The sequence below is a fragment of the Candoia aspera genome, chromosome 2 (genome assembly GCF_035149785.1).
Source record: "Candoia aspera isolate rCanAsp1 chromosome 2, rCanAsp1.hap2, whole genome shotgun sequence".
In the NCBI taxonomy this organism is placed as follows: Eukaryota; Metazoa; Chordata; class Lepidosauria; order Squamata; family Boidae; genus Candoia; species Candoia aspera.
The window spans coordinates 232,754,535-232,775,325 of NC_086154.1; the positions used below are offsets into that span (position 1 = coordinate 232,754,535).

The 20,791-nt window shown below is 40.2% G+C and overlaps 1 protein-coding gene across 1 annotated transcript in view; it reads left to right on the plus strand.

The window, feature by feature from the left end:
- Nucleotides 1-20,011, plus strand: part of ARHGEF28 (Rho guanine nucleotide exchange factor 28) — a 71,826-nt gene extending 51,815 nt beyond the window's left edge. Inside the window, exon 28 of the mRNA XM_063295513.1 lies at nt 18,533-20,011. Coding sequence (XP_063151583.1) covers nt 18,533-18,702 — 170 coding nt within the window. The 3' untranslated portion in view covers nt 18,703-20,011. The remainder of the gene's footprint in view (nt 1-18,532) is intronic.
- Nucleotides 20,012-20,791: the final 780 nt, after the last annotated feature.

Below are 20,791 nucleotides of genomic sequence, written 5' to 3' on the forward strand. Positions count from 1 at the left end.
GATACCATAATTACAGATTGCATTGGATTTCTGTTTTATTTCTAGGAAGTTACAGCAAATGTATTATCAGAACAGACTGCCACAATTTAGGATCCTTATAGAATTTTATCGAGATTTGATGTGTATAGGGACACAAATAAAAGGACTCCCATATATAGGCGGCGGTATTGCAACCGAAACTCTCCCCACGACTCAGCCTTCCACCCTTCCAAGGTTGGTAAACTGAGTACCCAGCTTGCTGGGGAAGGTGACGACTGGGGAAGGCAATGGTAAACCACCCTGATACAGTCTGCCAAGAAAACATTGTGAAAGCTGCGTCCCCTCAAAGGGTCAGACATGACTTGGTGCTTGCACAGGGGACCTTTCACTTTCACAATCAATTTATTGAAAAAAATAAAATAATGAAATTAGATGAATTTAAAATGTTTAATGCCAAATATGCCATTGAGTGGCAAATACGTTACACTGTGTAGTCCCATAAATATCCTGCCTTTGCCAGAAATTTCAGTCTACAGAAACCTGTAAGCAAATGCAGATATTTAGAAATGGGAGTATTTTATTTGCTCCAATATATGCATATATAGAATTTTGATGGATTTTGACTATTAAGGTATTTAATTGAAAATTTAAAGGTGGTTGTTCACCTAACTGGCAATTGTTGGTTTTGGTGCACACGTATGCTTTACAAATGGCCTTGAGGCAAGTTCCCACAAATGCAAAACCCAATACTAGATATTACATGCTTTGTAATAAAGGCCTGTCAGTTAACTTAAGAACAGGAAGAAAATGATTGAAATAAATTACATTCATGCTAGGCTAAATAGTTGTCTTCTTTTATGTAGATAAATTAACAGCCAGTTGTTTGGATAATTAGAACAGGAAGGAAATGAAAGTTTACATTACTGTGTCCTAAATGTTCTGTTCCATCAAGTCAGGTTAAATACTCAGTAGGGTGACTGGATACTTAATAAAGACATGTACAGAAAAATACATAGCTTATGTACAGTTAAGCAAAGTAGAAATTGATATTTTTAAATTGCTAAAGGAGCAGCTCTTGAACACTTACTGTAAATGGCACATTGCTCTTTAGATGTTTATGAATGAAGGGCAACTCATGAACCCAGAGCCAGGTTTAGTCTTCTGGGAATATTTTTAATGGGATCCTAAATTTGAATGTCACATGCCAGTAAGGTAATGCTCAAGATCCTGCAAGGTAGACTTCAGCAATTCATGGAGCGAGAATTGCCAGATGTACAAGCTGGGTTTAGAAAAGGCAGAGGAACTAGGGACCAAATTGCAATATCCGCTGGATAATGGAAAAAGCCAGGGAGTTTCAGAAAAACATCTATTTCTGTTTGACTGACTATTCTAAAGCCTTTGACTGTGTGGACCATAACAAATTGTGGCAAGTTCTTAGCGGTATGGAGACACCAAGTCATCTTGTATGCCTCCTGAAGAATCTGTATAACGACCAAGTAGCAACAGTAAGAACAGACCACTGAACAACGGACTGGTTTAAGATTGGGAAAGGAGTACAGCAGGGCTGTATACTGTCACCCTACCTATTCAACTTGTATGCAGAACACATCATGCAACATGCTGGGCTTGAGGAATCCAAGGCTGGAGTTAAAATCGCTGGAAGAAACATTAACAATCTCAGATATGCAGATGATACCACTTTGATGGCTGAAAGCGAAGAGGAACTGAGGAGCCTTATGATGAAGGTGAAAGAAGAAAGTGCAAAAGCTGGCTTGCAGCTAAATCTGAAAAAACCCAAGATTATGGCAACCAGCTTGATGGATAACTGGCAAATAGAGGGAGAAAATGTAGAAGCAGTGAAAAACTTTGTATTTCTAGGTGCGAAGATTACTGCAGATGCTGACTGCAGTCAGGAAATCAGAAGATGCTTAATCCTTGGGAGAAGAGCAATGACAAATCTTGATAAAATAGTTAAGAGCAGAGACATCACACTGACAACAAAGGTCCGCATAGTTAAAGCAATGGTGTTCCCCGTAGTAACATATGGCTGCGAGAGCTGGACCATAAGGAAGGCTGAGAGAAGGAAGATCGATGCTTTTGAACTGTGGTGTTGGAGGAAAATTCTGAGAGTGCCTTGGACTGCATGAAGATCAAACCAGTCCATCCTCCAGGAAATAAAGCCAGACTGCTCACTTGAGGGAATGATATTCAAGGCAAAACTGAAATACTTTGGCCACATAATGAGAAGACAGGACAGCCTGGAGAAGATGCTGATGCTAGGGAGAGTGGAGGGCAAAAGGAAGAGGGGCTGACCAAGGGCAAGGTGGATGGATGATATTCTAGAGGTGACGGACTCGTCCCTGGGGGAGCTGGGGGTGTTGACGACCGACAGGAAGCTCTGGCGTGGGCTGGTCCATGAAGTCACGAAGAGTCGGAAGCGACTAAACGAATAAACAACAACAACAAATTTGAATGTCTGAGTAGCAGTCTCTCACTTTCTCTTCTTCCTTATACACACACCTAAGTTATGAGTAAACAACAGTGTTTGTTCGTGTTAGCAACCAACAGTAAATCAAGAAAACATTAGCACTTATTGAATAATCAAACCAACATCCTAAAATTCCCATCTTCCTTACTTTGGGTTGGGAAGGTATAGAAAATCTGGCTTTTGGTTATAGATAATTCCAGCAAAATTACCAAAGGGTCCCTTGCATGATTAATAGAAATGCTCAAATGTGCTCTTATGTCCAGCTTCAGAATAGGACAGGAGGAAATGGGAGGCATTACAAAACTTTCTGTTTCAGAGGTGGGCCACAGCTGAGAGAATGCAACCAGAAGTTGGCACAGGAGAAACTTCTGTAACCCTTTTTGGGCTCCGCAGCTCTTAGGCTGCAGGAATGTCTTGCAAAATCCAGTCTGTTGTTGTAGTTCAAAACTTCCATCCTAATAAGTGATTTCAGCTCAACAGATGTGAGCGTGTTTATTTTGTAATTTCAGCTAATGCAAATTACCGCATAGAATCTCTGTGGTAAAGTTTAGCAATTTCGGTATCTAACATTCAGCAAAATAGTTCAGCAGCAAGGCTTGGGAGCAACTGATCAGCTCTTTAGTGTTTACTCCGTAAAGAGAAGGCATAATTCCAAATCCTAAAATTGTTTCCTGAGCAGATCTGTATTGTTTCCTGTGTGCCTTAGGGAAGCCCAGCGTTTACATTTTATTTTCAGCATAGCTGATCAGGAACTACAGTTGCTCTAAAGAGCCATATTTTCCCTTACATATTCCAAGAAGTGCTTGTTGCAGTCCCTCCTAATGTATAAGAACTTCATAATGATAAAGGTCATCGTACAAAATTACCTAATTTTTAAAAGATTTTTTAAATCCCACCTTTATTATTTTTATAAATAAGGCAGGGAACATACTTAATACTCCTTCCTCCTCCTATTTTCCCCACAACAACAACCCTGCGAGGTGAGTTGGGCTGAGAGAGAGGGACTGGCCCAAGGTCACCCAGCCGGCTTCCATGCCTAAGGCAGGACTAGAACTCCCAGTCTCCTGGTTTCTAGCCTGGTGCCTTAACCACTATTTGGTAGCATAGGGTCTTTTCTTTTCAGTTTTCCAGAAGATTTGATGTGTGGATTTACCCAGTTTTTAGAAAAATACTGTATTAAACATAAACATCCCATAAACACGTGGGAATACATGTTATAAACAAGATACAAAAAGTTTATCTTGTAAAGGTAATATGATACTGTACTGCTTTCTTGGTTTACCTGATGTCAGCCCCACAACTTTATGCAGTTAGGTGACCAAAGTGTCCTGAGTTGTGATCCAGAATGCAGAAAAGATTGGAAGCTGTTACTTTTATGCTGTAATTCACACCAAATAGGTGCGTTGTCCTTTGGAAACTTGAATAAACAAGGAGCTCTGCCTCTGTGTAGGTATCTTTTCTCAGGGGAGATTTCTTCTACAAAATCCATGCATACCAGTATGAATACTTTCTTCAATATGCTTTGTTTTGGGTGACTATCTGGTATCTTCCAAAATAGGTCTCTGTATTTCTCATTATTGCTGCTTAAATAGAACAGCTTTAGAAGAATCAGCAGTAGATCATTTCTGTTTCCTCACCATCACCAGGAATTGTGTCCTCAATTTATTATATTATCTGTAAACATGGCCTCTTGTTGATCTATCAGTCAAATAAGGTCCAGTTCAGATGAAAGAGCAAGATGTAACTGAATTTATATACTTGATTTTTATCAATTAAATGAAATCTGCGCACCTTGTTGTCAGGTTCTCCATGGAACTTGGCCTGACAGCAGTGTATGTACAAGAAAATCTGGACCATTTCTATTCCAAGGGAATAATACATAAAATGTTTGGCTACCTCTCTCCTACTGTTTCTGCCCACCCAGTATGTTCAGGGACTGTGGGTATGCTCCAGGTCCCTTCAATTAAATGTTGCCATCTTGTGGGACCTAGGAAGTGTGCCTTTTCTTTTGTGGCTCCTGCCCTCTGGAGTGGCATTCCCCCAAGATATGGATGGCACCCACTCGCCTGGGTTTCCGAAAAGCCCTTAAGATCGGGCTTTGGTCTCAGGCTTGGGGGTGGCAGCCCCCCCCTCGCATGGTGTTTTGAGACTCTGGGCTGTTTTGTTTTGTCTATGTTTTTAATTGTTTTATCTTAGTATTAGATTTTGTAAGCTGCCCAGAGAATGTAGGAGTGGGCAGCTGTAATAAATTTAATGAAATCAATAATACATGATTAATAATAATAAATACCCTTCTGTTGCCTGCAGTGAGGATTGTTTTCCCCATAGCAGCCTGACTTTTTCAAGCTTGAAGATTACTGTCAAGCTTCTTGATAACTAAAGACAATTTTGCTCAAACTATATTGTTTTTAAGCTGAACAGTACTCAGACATGCAGGTGAATGTTTTGTCCATAGAATGTTAGTAATACTTACGTGCAAACTGCAGAGAATGGAAGTTTCTGAATTATTTATGGGGGAATGACATATTTGAGCCATGTTCTGGACTGCAGAACACAGAGTTTCATGTACAACTATAATAAAGTTTCCTTTGCAGGCTTCTTAGCGGAAGTGAATTACGGGGGCATTATGCCTTTGGGAATAATATTGCCATGTGTTTAAGGCAGATGGCAAAACAAATTAAGTTATATAACAGTGCAATACCAAAGAAGAGAGGAAAAAAGTTTTACAAACATTGAAAATGTTTCAGTCAGCTGAACGATTTGTGTTGGGTGCTTGTTTGTAAAGCAATACTATTTTTATGCTAATCCATTATTTTTGTAAAGAGGTTTCTATGAATCTTTTGTGTAGTCATACAGTGTAGCCACAGTAATGAAACTGCATTATTTATTAGATTTATATCTCACCTTTCATTTAGATGCTCAAGATGGTATTCATAGCACTTCCTCACCAATTTTCCCCCACAATAACACTATGAGGTAGATTGGGCTGAGAGAGAAGGACTGGCCCAAAGCCACCCAGTGAACTTCTATGGTTGAAGCTGGACTAGAACCTAGGTCTCCCTGCTCTTAGTCCACATTTTAATCACTACACCATGCTGCTATTAATAGTTAACAATAGGTTAGCTGTTTAGACCTGGATAAGGTAAATACAGGGTTTCCTGTATAGTTGTAGCCTTTCTGGTTTCTAAAGGTTCTTTTGTTAAAAAAAAATAAAAAAAAATCGAATTCTAAAAAGAAGGAGAAATTTAATTAGCATCTTGTGTCTTGGTACAGAGGAAGGAAGTGGGTGAGTATCTCTTATAGTTTTGGAAATGCAGCCCCCTAGAAAGGGCAATGGAAGAGCAGCTCATTAGGTCTTTGCAAATTTGTGCAATGAATATAGTGTGGACTGTTAATTTTTTAAAAGTTCAAATACACTTGCAACAGTAGTTCCAATGATACCAATGATACCAGTATTTCATGGAAAAAAGTCATTAAAGCATGCACAATCTACTTAATTGAGCCATGGAAGAATATCTTATACAGAGTAAAAAAGCATACAGGTAGTCCTCGCTTAATGACCACAATTGGGATCGGCATTTCGGTTGAGCGAAGCGGTCATTAAGCGAATCCAATCTGATTTTATGACCTTTTTTGTGTGGTCATTAAGCGAATCACCATGGTCATTAAATGAACCACCTGGTCATTAAGTGAATCTTAATGATGGACAACACCGAAATCAGATTGACTACATCCTTTGCAGCCAAAGGTGGTGGACATCTATACAGTCGGTAAAAACAAGACCTGGAGCTGACTGTAGTTCAGATCACAAACTTCTTCTTGCACAATTTAGGATCAGACTAAAGAGATTAGGGAAGACCCACAGAGGTTAGCCAGAAGAGATAAGGAATTATTTTTAAACAAGCAATGCGCGGAAGTGGAAGAAGACAATAGAATAGGAAGGACAAGAGACCTCTTCTAGAAAATTAGAAACATTGGAGGTAAATTCCAGACAAAAATGGGTATGATCAAAAACAAAGATGGCAAGGACCTAACAGAAGACGAGATCAAGAAATGGTGGCAAGAATATACAGAAGACCTGTATAGGAATGATAACAATATCAGGGATAGCTTTGATGGTGTGGTCAGTGAGCTAGAGCCAGACATCCTGAAGAGTGAGGTTGAATGGGCCTTAAGAAGCATTGCTAATAACAAGGCAGCAGGAGACGACGGCATCCCAGCTGAACTGTTCAAAATCTTGCAAGATGATGCTGTCAAGGTAATGCATGCTATATGCCAGCAAATTTGGAAAACACAAGAATGGCCATCAGATTGGAAAAAAATCAACTTATATCCCCATACCAAAAAAGAGAAACACTAAAGAATGTTCAAACTATCGAACAGTGGCACTAATTTCACATGCCAGTAAGGTAATGCTCAAGATCCTGCAAGGTAGACTTCAGCAATTCATGGAGCGAGAATTGCCAGATGCACAAGCTGGGTTTAGAAAAGGCAGAGGAACTAGGGACCAAATTGCCAATATCCGCTGGATAATGGAAAAAGCCAGGGAGTTTCAGAAAAACATCTATTTCTGTTTTATTGACTATTCTAAAGCCTTTGACTGTGTGGACTATAACGAATTGTGGCAAGTTCTTAGTGGTATGGGGATACCAAGTCATCTTGTCTGCCTGCTGAAGCATCTGTATAACGACCACATAGCAACAGTAAGAACAGACCACGGAACAACGGACTTGTTAAAGATTGGGAAAGGAGTACGGCAGGGCTGTATACTCTCACCCTACCGATTCAACTTGTATGCAGAACACATCATGCAACATGCTGGGCTTGAGGAATACAAAGCTGGGGTTAAAATCACTGGAAGAAACATTAACAATCTCAGATATGCAGATGATACCACTTTGATGGCTGAAAGCGAAGAGGAACTGAGGAGCCTTATGATGAAGGTGAAAGAAGAAAGTGCAAAAGCTGGCTTGCAGCTAAACCTGAAAAAACCCAAGATTATGGCAACCAGCTTGATGGATAACTGGCAAATAGAGGGAGAAAATGTAGAAGCAGTGAAAGACTTTGTATTTCTAGGTGCGAAGATTACTGCAGATGCTGAGTGCAGTCAGGAAATCAGAAGATGCTTAATCCTTGGGAGAAGAGCAATGACAAATCTTGATAAAATAGTTAAGAGCAGAGACATCACACTGACAACAAAGGTCCGCATAGTTAAAGCAATGGTGTTCCCCGTAGTAACATATGGCTGCGAGAGCTGGACCATAAGGAAGGCTGAGCGAAGGAAGATCGATGCTTTTGAACTGTGGTGTTGGAGGAAAATTCTGAGAGTGCCTTGGACTGCATGAAGATCAAACCAGTCCATACTCCAGGAAATAAAGCCAGACTGCTCACTTGAGGGAATGATATTCAAGGCAAAACTGAAATACTTTGGCCACATAATGAGAAGACAGGACACCCTGGAGAAGATGCTGATGCTAGGGAGAGTGGAGGGCAACAGGAAGAGGGGCCGACCAAGGGCAAGGTGGATGGATGATATTCTAGAGATGACGGACTCGTCCCTGGGGGAGCTGAGGGTGTTGATGACCGACAGGAAGCTCTGGCGTGGGCTGGTCCATGAAGTCACGAAGAATCGGAAGCAACTGAACGAATAAACAACAACAAACCTTATAATAAAAGTAGCATTAAGCATTCATAACTTTGGCTTCCTAGTCCTGTCTCCCTCAAAGGGCTGACACTTACTGCGACACTTACCTCTGCTGTACTTCTTTAAACAACCTTCATTGAGCATTCAAGTTCCACCCTGATGGTACTGGTTTCTTGAGCTCTGGAACCACAATGGGTCTTCTCTTGGATTCCTGTCCATACAAGGAGAAAGTTTGGAAGGAGCCTATAGAAAACCTGAACATTTAAGAGAAGAATAAGATATATTCCTCCTTTCTCTATGTTAATTAATCATATACCATCTGTGTAGTAGCCAGTGGGGCTGCACCTGGGTAGGATTCTATCTCATCATTTTGTTGAATACAAAAGATGGCTGTAAGAGATGGCAGTCCTATTGAAAATGATACAAATTACCTGGAGCTGGAAGTGGATATAGTGCTAAATAATAAAAACCGAATGAGCCTTATTTATAAAAATTGGCAGTAATAAAGTTGCCTAATTGATATTAAATATATTAGAGATTTCTTTTTTTATTTGTTTTTAATCATCAAAACCCAAAATCAAAACTTCATTTTTTTGCGTTACAAGCAAATAGTCCAAAAGCAGCTTCCAGATAGAAACAAATCCAGTTACAGTATTTTCTCTTATCAATGCTGTCAGTTTTGCCATTTGCGCCAGTTCCATTAACTTAATCGTCTAGTTCCATTGAGGGAATGTGTGCATCCTTCCATCTTTGAGCGTATAAGAGTCTTGCTGCTGTTACCATACATAAGAACAGAGTTCCATGTTGCTTCTCAAACTGTTGGTCCATCAAACCCAAGACAAACAGCTCTGGTTTCAATTGTAAGTCCACCACATTATTTACTGATCTGGTGGAATGCTATGAAAACAACCTGGAATCTTTGTGGGTTAGGGGAGCAGTTTGGCTGATTTTTCTAAAAGTGCATACTGTGGAATATGTAACATAAGTTGTCTACTATTATACTTAATACTACAGCAATTTTAATGATAATAACCTGACAGGCATTCTTTAACCCTAATACAAAGTGCAGAATTATTACATTGAACTTCTGAAAATAATTTTATTTTCTTTATTAGTAAGTGAGTGAAGAAAAAAAATGTTCTTTGAACAGTTTGGGAAGCACAAAACCTAGAATTATTTCATTATTTATGTTTTCTTTATTACCAATATTTCTAGCCACTCCATTCCGGCTCAGAGCAGCATGCAATGTAATTTATTTTTTTTCTCCTAAATGTTCTAACACTTTACCATCTGTGTGAATTCATGGACAGCAATTGGCAACCTTAAGATTGCATGGATCCTTTTGGGAAAAAAAAGACAACTGTTCTGTAGTGGATTTGATTTTCCTCCATTGAGAAATAAAAATGTCTTTTCAATTGTCCCATTCTAGAAAAAGATGAGAGCACTTAATTAAGTGGGTTAGTGGCTGCAAAACTAAGCACAGTCCTGTTGCCAGAATATTCCCTTGGCAGGAGAACTACCTTTTTCCCCCCCTCGTGGTAAATTTGCAGAGATACATTTAAAAGCTCTATAGGTTCCCTTTTTTATTATTCCTTATTAGAGCCCAGCTGGGTTTAATGAATTGGAAAAGAAGCAAGCCAATAAAAGGTATGTTCATTGTCAGAAGAATACTGAATGGAGTGTGTGTATAATTATACTGCAAAACTTCAGAAGCTTAAAGAAAAGCCAGCTTTAATACTGTGACTCAGAGAGAACAAGAGAAGGGAGCTGGCAAGCACCAGATTAAGATGAGGCCAAAGGTAAGTAGTGCCCAGTAAAGAACTTTGTCAAAGAGTACTGGTATTTAAAGTTACTGTTGCTTGTGTCTATTCTTTTATTTTTATATATAGAAATTATTACATATAGTCTAAACCCCCCCCCCCATTTCAAAATATACCAGGGCATTTACATATCTCCATAATATACACAAGGCATTTTTCATAAAAACAGTCAAACAGCCCAACTGCCCCCCCCGAAACTCTCAGCAGAAAACCTCCCACAGAACAAAATCCCTTCTTTCCCATAACATTCCACCAGAAACACAATTCCATTTGTGATTTATGATTCGGTCTGTCCTATTAACTCCTTCAGCACCAGAATCTGGTCATCTAGGCCTGCGAGAACAGCCAGATGAAAACAAGGCCTGCGAGAACAGCCAGATGAAAAACAACTAAGTAGATGGGAAAGGAATAAGTAGAGGGTTAATACTGAAATGGGAAGGAGATGTAACAATAGGAATGGAATGCTTTGCCCTGCATTTCATGTTGATCTGACCAAGGGATATCCTTAGTAGACACTCTAGATGTCTCTTCTGGCATTTCATTTTCCTTCGTTTCTTGGAGAACCATGGGGCACGTGCTATGAGAGGCCACATAGGAGGAGCAGTCCAATCCAAGGGCCTCATCACATGCTTGTTCCAAGCACTAAGGCTTCAGTAGAACTGCCCATCAGGTCCTTGGGAAAAGCGCCAAGTTCCCCCAGAACCCAACAGGTCTGTTAGTCATCTGATGCAGACTGATTTCATAGGCCTTACCTCCCTGTAGGAATACAGGAAGACTAAATAGAAACCAGTTGGATGCAAAAGTAATGCCCCAATTCACATGTTTTCTGTACATATATGCAATGCATTTACAACCTTGGATCCTGAGACCAAATGAGACACAGAAAAGATTGGTTGGAACTTGTAGTATAATAAAGAATACATTTTTTTTCTTGCATTATTCCCCCCGCCTTCAGCTGAGAAGCCACAGCTTGGAAAAAACCAAATAAGCATTTCAGTAGACTAACATAGCAAATAAGTTTTGAATCAACATCATAGACAATTACGCTTTATATACTGTGATACTTTAATCAGTTCCAAAATTCTGCTCTTTGTTTAGTTATGAAGATTAAAAACAAACATTGCCATGTTTTCAATTCGTGGGACCATCTTAATTTTATTTATTTATTTATTCATTCATTCAATTTATATAGCCGCCCATTTCAGACCAGTGACTCTGGACGGATAACAACAATAAAAACGAACAAAACAATACAGAAAATTAAATATAAATACAGCCAAGAGATCTTAAAACCATCGGTGTCAGCACAACCATAAAATGAGGCCCTTCACACACTTGGGGGCCCAGGCACAAAACTAGGTCTTCAAGGCCTTCCGAAAAGCCAGAAGGGTTGGGGCCATCCTAATCTCAGGAGGGAGGATATTCCAGAGGGCGGGTGCCACAGCAGAAAAGGCACATCTCCTGGTCCCTGCCAGCTGACATTCTTTGGCTGATGGGACCTGGAGCATGCCCATCCTGCCGGACCGGATTGGATGGGCAGAAACAACTGGGAAAAGACGGTCCCTCAGGTAACCCGGTCCCAAGCCATGAAGGGCTTTAAAGGTGACAACTAGCACCTTGAATTGCACCCGGAAATACTGGCGACCAATGCAGCTCCCAAAGCAGTGGTGTTACATGTGCTGAGTAGCTGACACTATTTACAACCCGGGCAGCTGCATTCTGTACCAGCTGAAGCTTCCAAATGCTCCTCAGGGGCAGCCCCATGTAGAGCACATTGCAGTAGTCCAAACAGGAGGTCACAAGGGCATGAGTGACAGTGAGTAGAGCCTCCCATTCCAGGAATGGATGCAACTGGCGCACAACCTGAAGGTGTGCAAAAGCCCTCTTAGCCACAGCTGCCACCTGCTCTTCCAGCAGGAGCCATGAGTCCAACAGGATCCCCAGATTGTGCACTGGGTCCGTTTGGGGCAGTGCCACCCCGTCCAAGACCAAAGATGGAAAAACCTTGGTACTGGGAGGCCCAAACATCCAAAACCACTCAGTCTTGCTTGGGTTGAGCCGGAGCCCATTGCACCCCATCCAGGCCCCTACAACCTCCAGGCACTGATGTAGGACATCCACGGCGTCACTCAAACAGCCCGGGGAGGAGATATAAAGCTGGGTGTCATCAGCATATTGATGATACCTCACCCCAAACCATTGGATCACCTCACCCAGCTGCCTCATGTAGATGTTAAATAGAGAACTCAGCCCTGTGGCACCCCCCACAGTAGGGGCCGTGGACTGGACATCTCCCCTCCTACCAACACTGACTGGAACCAACCCTGGAAGGAGGAGGAGAACCAGTGCAACACAGTGCCACCCACCCCCAACTCCCGAAGCTGGTCCAGAAGGATACCATGATGGTATCGAAGACTGCCGAGAGGTCAAGAAGAGCAAGGATGGAAGCACTGTCCCCATCCCGCTCCCGCCAGAGGTCATCCAAGAGAGCAATCAATGCTGTCTCAGTCCCATATCCTGGCCTGAATCCTGACTGAAAGGGGTCCAGATAATCTGCTTCATCCAGAACCCTTTGAAGCTGCCATGTGTCCACTTTCTCAACAACCGTCCCTAAAAAGAGGAGGTTGGAGACTGGACGAAAACTAACTTTTGCCAACTATAGATTTATCCTGGAGAGTTAGCTTTCCGGATAAATATGAGATACAATTATTTTAATTCTTTAAAAGCATACGTGTAAGTACAAGGCAGATTATTTGGCCTGTAAATATAATGGGGCTATACTAAGGTTGGTACAGTTGATAGGATGGAAATCATATGAATGAATTCTCCTTTTGTCAGAAATAAATGAACTTAAAATAAAATGATCTTATTAGATGTAAAGTAGGCTAGACCTTTTCTTGGTTCTCAATACTACAACATTTCAGTTATGTCTTACTTTCACCTGACTCCCTAGGCCAGTATTTCTCAGCCTCAGAATCTTTAAGTTGCGTGGACTTCAACTCCTAGAATTCCCAAGGAACTAGCATGCTGGCTGGGGAATTCTGGGAGTTGAGGTCCACACATCTTAAAGTTGCTGAGGGTGAGAAAGACTGCCTTAGACCTCTCAATCTACTCCAGTGCATTCTATCTCACAAACTCTGTTGCTAGTTGAAATGTTAAGTTTCATGCTTAAATGGAAAATGTGAAGGCCTCCTTTAGAAACCGTTCAAAAACCTTCAGCCGCAAAATGAACTTGCCCTGCCTCTATGGACCTTTAAGCTTGTCTTTGCAATGTTAAATTGTAAGTTACTTTACTCGGTTTGAAGAAAAGCTCTGTGAGCTTGCAGAATTAAATTTATTGTATTTTGCATTTTGTTGTGTCTTGATATCTGCAGCCAGTTTGGTCTAAGGCAACGGGCTAGAACCCAGGAGACTGAGAGTTCTAGTCCCGCCTGAGGCATAAAAGCCAGCTGGGTGACCTCGGGCCAGTCCCTCTCTCTCAGCCCAACTCACCTCACAGGGTTGTTGTTGTGGGGAAAAGAGGAGGAGGAAGGAATATTAGGTATGTTTGCCACCTTGAGTTATTTATAAAAATGTTAAAGGTGGGATAGAAAATAAATAAAAATTTTTTAAAAACCCAACATATATCATCTGAAGTATTTTGAACAACAGAATATTGTGATATTTTTGAGTTCCATAAATAGGCTTATGGAAAATCTGCTTAAGTTATGAAGCAAATGCAAAATAATAATAATGGATAAATAAAATAATACCTTCCTATGCAGTAATAATATTAGTATTACATTAGTAAGCAGTTGTATTTGTATTACATCAGTAACCAGTAGCTAAACTGGGCCCATAACATGGCAAGAACAGTTTTACAATTTGTTAAGTTACTGTATTAGAATTCAGAATAATGAAAAATGTTGCAGCTCCATATAGATATTCTTGTTTAGCTGTTGGGTGCACTGTTGTGCCAAATGAAACAGGAAAAGCTTTCTGTGTGGTAACAAAATAAGTAGAGGATGTACTACGGCAGATTAAAAATTAAAAACAAACCTTTAAATTTCAAAACTATTTTGAGACGTAAGAATTCAGAAGAATACAAAAGTTATTCTTCTTTAACTAGTGTTGCAACAAGATGTAAAATTCCATATCAATTGTTTATTCAAGATGGCAAATTAAAGCCTATTTAAGTACAATCCTAAAGATATACTGTATATTCAGAACAGTGTCTCATTAACTGAGTTATTCCCTGCCACGTATTTTAGCATTGCAGTCTAAAGCTGTTTTCTTTTTTTAAGAAGGTATCTCAGCTATCACAGAAGGAGTTTTTCATTCAAAAGTATAACTGGTTGGATCTGCAGGTTCATACTCAGATCAAGTTTAGTGAATACAATTTATCTTTGCAGAAAGATCTGTTCTTCTGAATTCTTGATTCTACCTTATTTTTAGTAATGTTTTACACACACACACACACATAGGATTTGGGTCTAATATCTTCAGGTTTTAGACAAATTGATCATAAACACTTTTTCTATTATTTACAAGCATGGCATAATTTTTTTCTTGCATTAATATCAGAAATAAATATAAATAAACATATCCCCAACCTTTATTGCCAGTGAATCCAGCAGGTACTCTGCCTCCCCTATGACACACCTAATTAAACTCAAGGCACCCTACCATCAGAGGGCCTTTACTCTGGCACGATGTCGCGCCCTCCCCTCAGCTGTCCTTTAAGGCCGATACAGGAAGGTTCCTTACCTGGACAGACAAGGCCCCTGTGACTCTGGTCACATAGAAACAACAGAGCCTGTGCTCCTCCAGTGCCTGTATTATACAGACATTCGAACTAGCCTCATTTTACCATTATTGTATAAACACCCAGGGCGCTCAGGATGATTTTACACCTCCCTGCTGCTGTCAGATACCAACCCTGCTACAATATACAGTGTTGCCAGGTTCTGCACAGCAGCACTTAAAATTCGCCAGATGATGACCAGTGCCACAAACTAGCATTTAATTTTAATATTAATTTACTAGAGTACTGTATTTACAGTTATACTAACCTTTATGGTACCCCACACTCACCTAATGCTCCTACCCCTTCCCCTAGATTTCCTTCCCTTCCCTTCCCTTCCCTTCCCCTCTAGACTTTTGTGTTTTAGCTTTTTATTTCTGTGCTTTAGCTTCTTAACATTGTGTGTGTGTTTATTCGTTTAGTCGCTTCCGACTCTTCGTGACTTCATGGACCAGCCCACGCCAGAGCTTCCTGTCGGTCGTCAACACCCCCAGCTCCCCCAGGGACGAGTCCGTCACCTCTAGAATATCATCCATCCATCTTGCCCTTGGTCGGCCCCTCTTCCTTTTGCCTTCCACTCTCCCTAGCATCAGCATCTTCTCCAGGGTGTCCTGTCTTCTCATTATGTGGCCAAAGTGTTTCAGTTTTGCCTTTAATATCATTCCCTCAAGTGAGCAGTCTGGCTTTATTTCCTGGAGGATGGACTGGTTTGATCTTCTTGCAGTCCAAGGCACTCTCAGAATTTTCCTCCAACACCACAGTTCAAAAGCATCGATCTTCCTTCTCTCAGACTTCCTTATGGTCCAGCTCTCGCAGCCATATGTTACTACAGGGAACACCATTGCTTTAACTATGCGAGCCTTTGTTGTCAGTGTGATGTCTCTGCTCTTAACTATTTTATCGAGATTGGTCATTGCTCTTCTTCCAAGGATTAAGCGTCTTCTGATTTCCTGACTGCAGTCAGCATCTGCAGTAATCTTTGCACCTAGGAATACAAAGTCTTTCACTGCTCCTTAACATTAGATTTTAATAAAGCTTCTATGCTTTTAACTGACTGTACCCCACCCTCCTTATGCTGGTCTTTGACTGTAATAAAGACTTGTTTGTATAATTGCTGATTTCACCTGTGGCTCTTCTCCAAAAAATGTTGGTTTGCCTTAGGGGTGTCATGGCAGTATTATAGTTGGTTCTTAGAGAAGATAATTGCAGAGCTGGTTTGATGCTGGCTTTTGATCTTTTCCCACAATGCATAGCTGTTAGCCTATGAAATTTCGATTCTGCCTATAACTGAGGAGCTGATTTTCAGTCCCTGGAGAGTAGAGATCTATGCAAAAATGAAAATACGTTTTGGTAGAGCATCGTTTTGGTTGTTATGTTTCAGACAAAATGAAATCCAGAGGGGATCCCAGAGTGTTTGTACTGAGCAAGGACAGCAAGGGTGGTGTGAGTTACCCCTCTCTTCCCATCTCCTTGGTCTGCTCATCCCTGACCTCCTCAGTGCCTTCCCATCCCTCCTCCACCTGCATCTGCAATGATGGCCCACAAGCAAATTCCATCAGCCTGGCTGTCCCTGCTCACTCCTCACCCACCTGCACCAATGTACTGACTTATGTGCCTGTTCTTTAGAGCAGTGGTCTCCATAAGGAACAAGCTTCCAGGGCAGGATAGGTCACCAGCCAGTCTGGCCGATTTTCCTAGTGCTTTTGCTTCCTCTCCTTAGCCATTACTGATGTCTGCACATGCCATCAGTAAGGAAACCCTTAGCGCTGTTCCCCGCCTCCCCCCGGCCTCTACTTTTTCATGGAGCAATCACATTTTGGTATATATCTGGAACAAAACAGCTCATTTTATTTTCTCTATGAACCAAAACATCCAACATCCATGCTTTAGTTTAGGTACAGACCATCCCAAACAGCTGTTCTGTACCTTGAATGGTTTGAGCACACAACGTTTTTCACCTCCCTATTGGATAACTTGTCAAAATACAATGAATCTATTTTCACTATCATATTTTAGTAATTGATACTGCCATCAGTTTCCCCCTGGCTTTGTCCCAGAACTGTACCACTTTCAAGATGAACTTTGAAAGCATGCAACAGCAGGTTTTCTTGTTCCGCTTTCAGACTGGCAGTGCCACATGTGGGGAAAGTTGTGCTTTTTGTAAAGTTGTGCCTGCTCACTTAAATAGCAGCCAAGAACTGGTGCTTTCTTGATAATAAACTAAAGCTTTTTCTCATTATTGCCTTCCACTTTCTTCTAAATACTTTCTCATTTCTGGAACTTTCTAATATTCATTTCATGCTCTCTTACCAGAAAGGCTGCCACTAATCATAATTCAGTGGTACCACACCTACTTACCAACTGTTCACTAGAATCTGTATTCCTATAACTTCCATTATTTCATGTTCTGCATCTAGAATGAGAGCAAATGTGTCATTGCTTTCTTTTGTAAGATGCTTGCTTAAGTTTTGGCATATCTCTCCTCACTCCATACTGTAAGGCTATACATACCCAGTTCCCTCAATCTCTTCTTGTAAGGTCAGTGGTTGATGACCCTGATGTTGAGTCCCATGTCTTTAGAAACAACTAGGAACATCAAAAATTGATACAGTGCCAGAACCGCCTTTAAATCATACATCATTCAGAGTAGTGCTGTCATGGCAACCCTGGAAAAGGTACAGTGCAGGTTTTTGTTTGATTTTTTCTGATGTGTGTGCACCCTATTGAGTTGTACTGAAGGTACATGCATTATATTGGTTAACAGTTCATTTTGTCTTTCTGATAAAATATAATCCTGTCAGATGCTATTGTACCTTAAAAGACAAGGCCGCCTCCTCCACCCTGCCCCTGCCGCTCCCCACTGCTCCCAGCTGACCTTCACCATCTTCTTCCTCCAGCTACTGACAAGGCATGCCCAGCCTGGCTCTTTGTGAGGCAGCTTTTGCTTCTGGAGGTTCTCATAGCCAGTTCAATAGGTGAACAGTAGGGTCTGAATGGATTGGAGCCAAAAGTGGGCATTTGTAGTCTCTGTGTCCTCCAGAAGAGTTCCAGATTATTCCCTGGACATGTCAATAAAGGGAAATGTAGGAAGTTCCCATTCCCAGGATAAATGGAACCTGTGAATCAGAATTGTGGGAAACACCTGGAGTCATAACAGACAGTTCGACAAGCTTAATAATTAAGGCACATTTAGGCAATGTCAGGGTTTTCAGTGTTCTATTTAAAATGGAACCAGTCTGGGTGAATTCTTGCTAAAGGCTCATGTAAAAAAATTGAACAAGAAGCAGAGCATGAAATTCTGTTGCAGCTCAGCACCTGCATTTCACTCAACTGGGCACTCACTGGATTATCCTTTAGGTGTTTTTAAATTAAGTTTTATTAAATATTTATTAATTTTGTTATTTGTTTATTACTGTTCCTTCTATTTTCTTGTGAGAAAACTATGAAATGATGACACTACACGTTTCTGCATATTTGTTACAGGATAATCAATTCAGGAGACAATTGCCCTAGGAAAATAAATCATGCAGTCTTAAAATAGTGATTGAATTTGTTACTGTATATTTACTGCCAAAGTAGGAAACAGATATATGTAAAATATTTTCATATGCTAAAATAAATTAACACTGGATACTTTGCACTTGGACTTGGGCAGATGATAGTTCCATTTTGTTGCTTTGTCTCAGGCAGCAAAATATCTTGGGCTGGCCCTACTAAGTAGCCATTAAGAAAGTTTTTGAATATAATTATTCACCAGGGCTACATGCATAGTACAGGAAAAGCAGCAATTTTAACCTACCTATGCTTTTATGTTCTAGATATGAATGCATTGCAGAGCCAGTGCCCAAGAAGATTGCAAGATTTTGATTCAAGTCATGGAAACTTTCAGTTACTTCACCCTTCAGATGTTCTGCTTCATAACTTATCTTGTGACATGGAACAAGAGTCAGAAAATGGAGGCATGGAAGAGAAGATTGTTTATCTCTAATCCCTCCATCTGTAATATTAATATAGTAGCACTTTGGGATAGCATTTCTAATTGTAGTTACTCTTTATTCAAATTGCTTTGCCAGTATATTAATTTATTTCAAAATACAAATTTTCCCTATCCATAGGATACAAATTAAGTTATTTTTGAAAATATTCCTGTAATATTTAAATTGTGACATCTGAAACATTGATGGGCTCTAAAACTAGACATGGTGTATATATGTACATATACATATGTGTTTGTATGTCTGAAGTAAGATATCACCACTACACTAGATTAGGTGGAAAGATTTTTGTTTTAGATTATGTATACTATCTGTAATATGAGCAACTGGGATTTAAGAACGCAACTTCAATTTTTTAAAAAAAAGCACCAAGTGATATCAAATGATATAATGGAAAAGCAGGAATGAAAACCTCAGTCTGGTGGTTGTTGTACTTTCTGAGTGCACAGTGGTGGATTTACTATAAACTTTTATAAGCCAATCATGAACAATTTACCTCAGGTTGGTTCCCTTCAGAGACATTGGACTTCAGTTCGTGAAATCACCAACAAGCAGGCATCAGGTTGGAGAAGGCTGATGTATCTGCATTGTTCTCAATTACTTTCCAAGTTATGTGACCACAGTATGTCTTTCATATTAGTCTCATGACATGCATACAGACATTATCGTGTCCTGACATAGCGATGAAAAAGCCTAGAAAAGTCTGTGCTGATAATCTAGCTTAACCCAGGTCACATATCTCTGGGTGGGGAAGCACACCTATACACTTGAAATAAAACCTCTTCTGAATCTCACTATATTCTTTCAATTGAATTAGCACACTAGGATCTCTCCCACATTATAGTTTAGCAGGTTATTTTTATCTTGTTTCCATTATGAACCTTTTGATCTATAGTCTAAGGTGATCCTAATATTATATTTTAACAGCAAACAGCTTTAGGAAATGAATTCATGGCCACATATTCATCGTTCCAAGCTACATTTGTTTATTATATCATTCCTTAATAGATATTTTTGTCATTCTTATCTAGCGTGTACATCTCTTGCTATCCAGGGGTCAGTTTTATGTGTTGCCTTAGAATTTGTTCTTACCTGTTGAGAGTGCCCTTTCATATCAAAAGCAGCAAAATCATGACATTTCTGTCTCACATGGGGCAGAAGACTAGGAGGGGGAATAAGAACAAATGTAGGATTTTTATTTTTTTAAACAGCTAATCAAAACCCACTGATTTTTTTTTTACATGCATGGACTATGAATCAGTGTATACCTTTCAGGCTGCAGAGCTTTGATACAGTATAATAAATAAGATTTTTTCTGTACATTTTGCAAATGAATTGTGTACTTTTTAAAATGGAATTAGTACTTTCGATCTCCAAATGTGTGTTTCTGTGTATGTGTGTGTGTGCTAGAAAGAAAAGCTGACTGCATGTATATCATTTCTATATGACATATGGAAAAGTCCCAGCTGAGCTGAGCGTAACTCCTAGTGTCCATAAAATGGACACATCCGTGTAATTTTACTGACGATAATCAGAAAGTGGTATCCCACAACTGCCTTCTGGGACTATTCTTGTTTTTTGTTTTACTGTCTAGTCAACAGTTACAGGATTTCATGGTGGGACTGGTTGTTTAGGAGTCCCATCCAAGGACTAATCAGGCCTGACTTGGCTCTTCTTGAGAAAGCTAAGCTAAAAAGCTAAGATGCTGCCATAAATCAACTAATTACAGTTTGTTTCACTTACAGTCACTACAGTGGTGAGACTCTTAATATTATAGGATGTTATAATTCTAGGGCAAAGAGGGTTTGTGTAGGTTGCCTTAGGATTCAGACAATAGTGGCTTGTCCTTTCCTCACTCTTACCATTCAACACTTCCTTCAAAGTACTCTCTTTAGCTATGAATGCTACCCTACAATTCACCCCCCCCCCACCTGTATACATTGCTACTGATGACTTCATTTAAACAGCAAACCTGTAGTAATACTGTATGTTACAAACTCCTAAAAACTATGCTTCCTTGCCACCTGGTGAAAACTAGATAGTTCCTCCCCCACCCCCCTTTTTTTCTTTTTATTTCAGCTA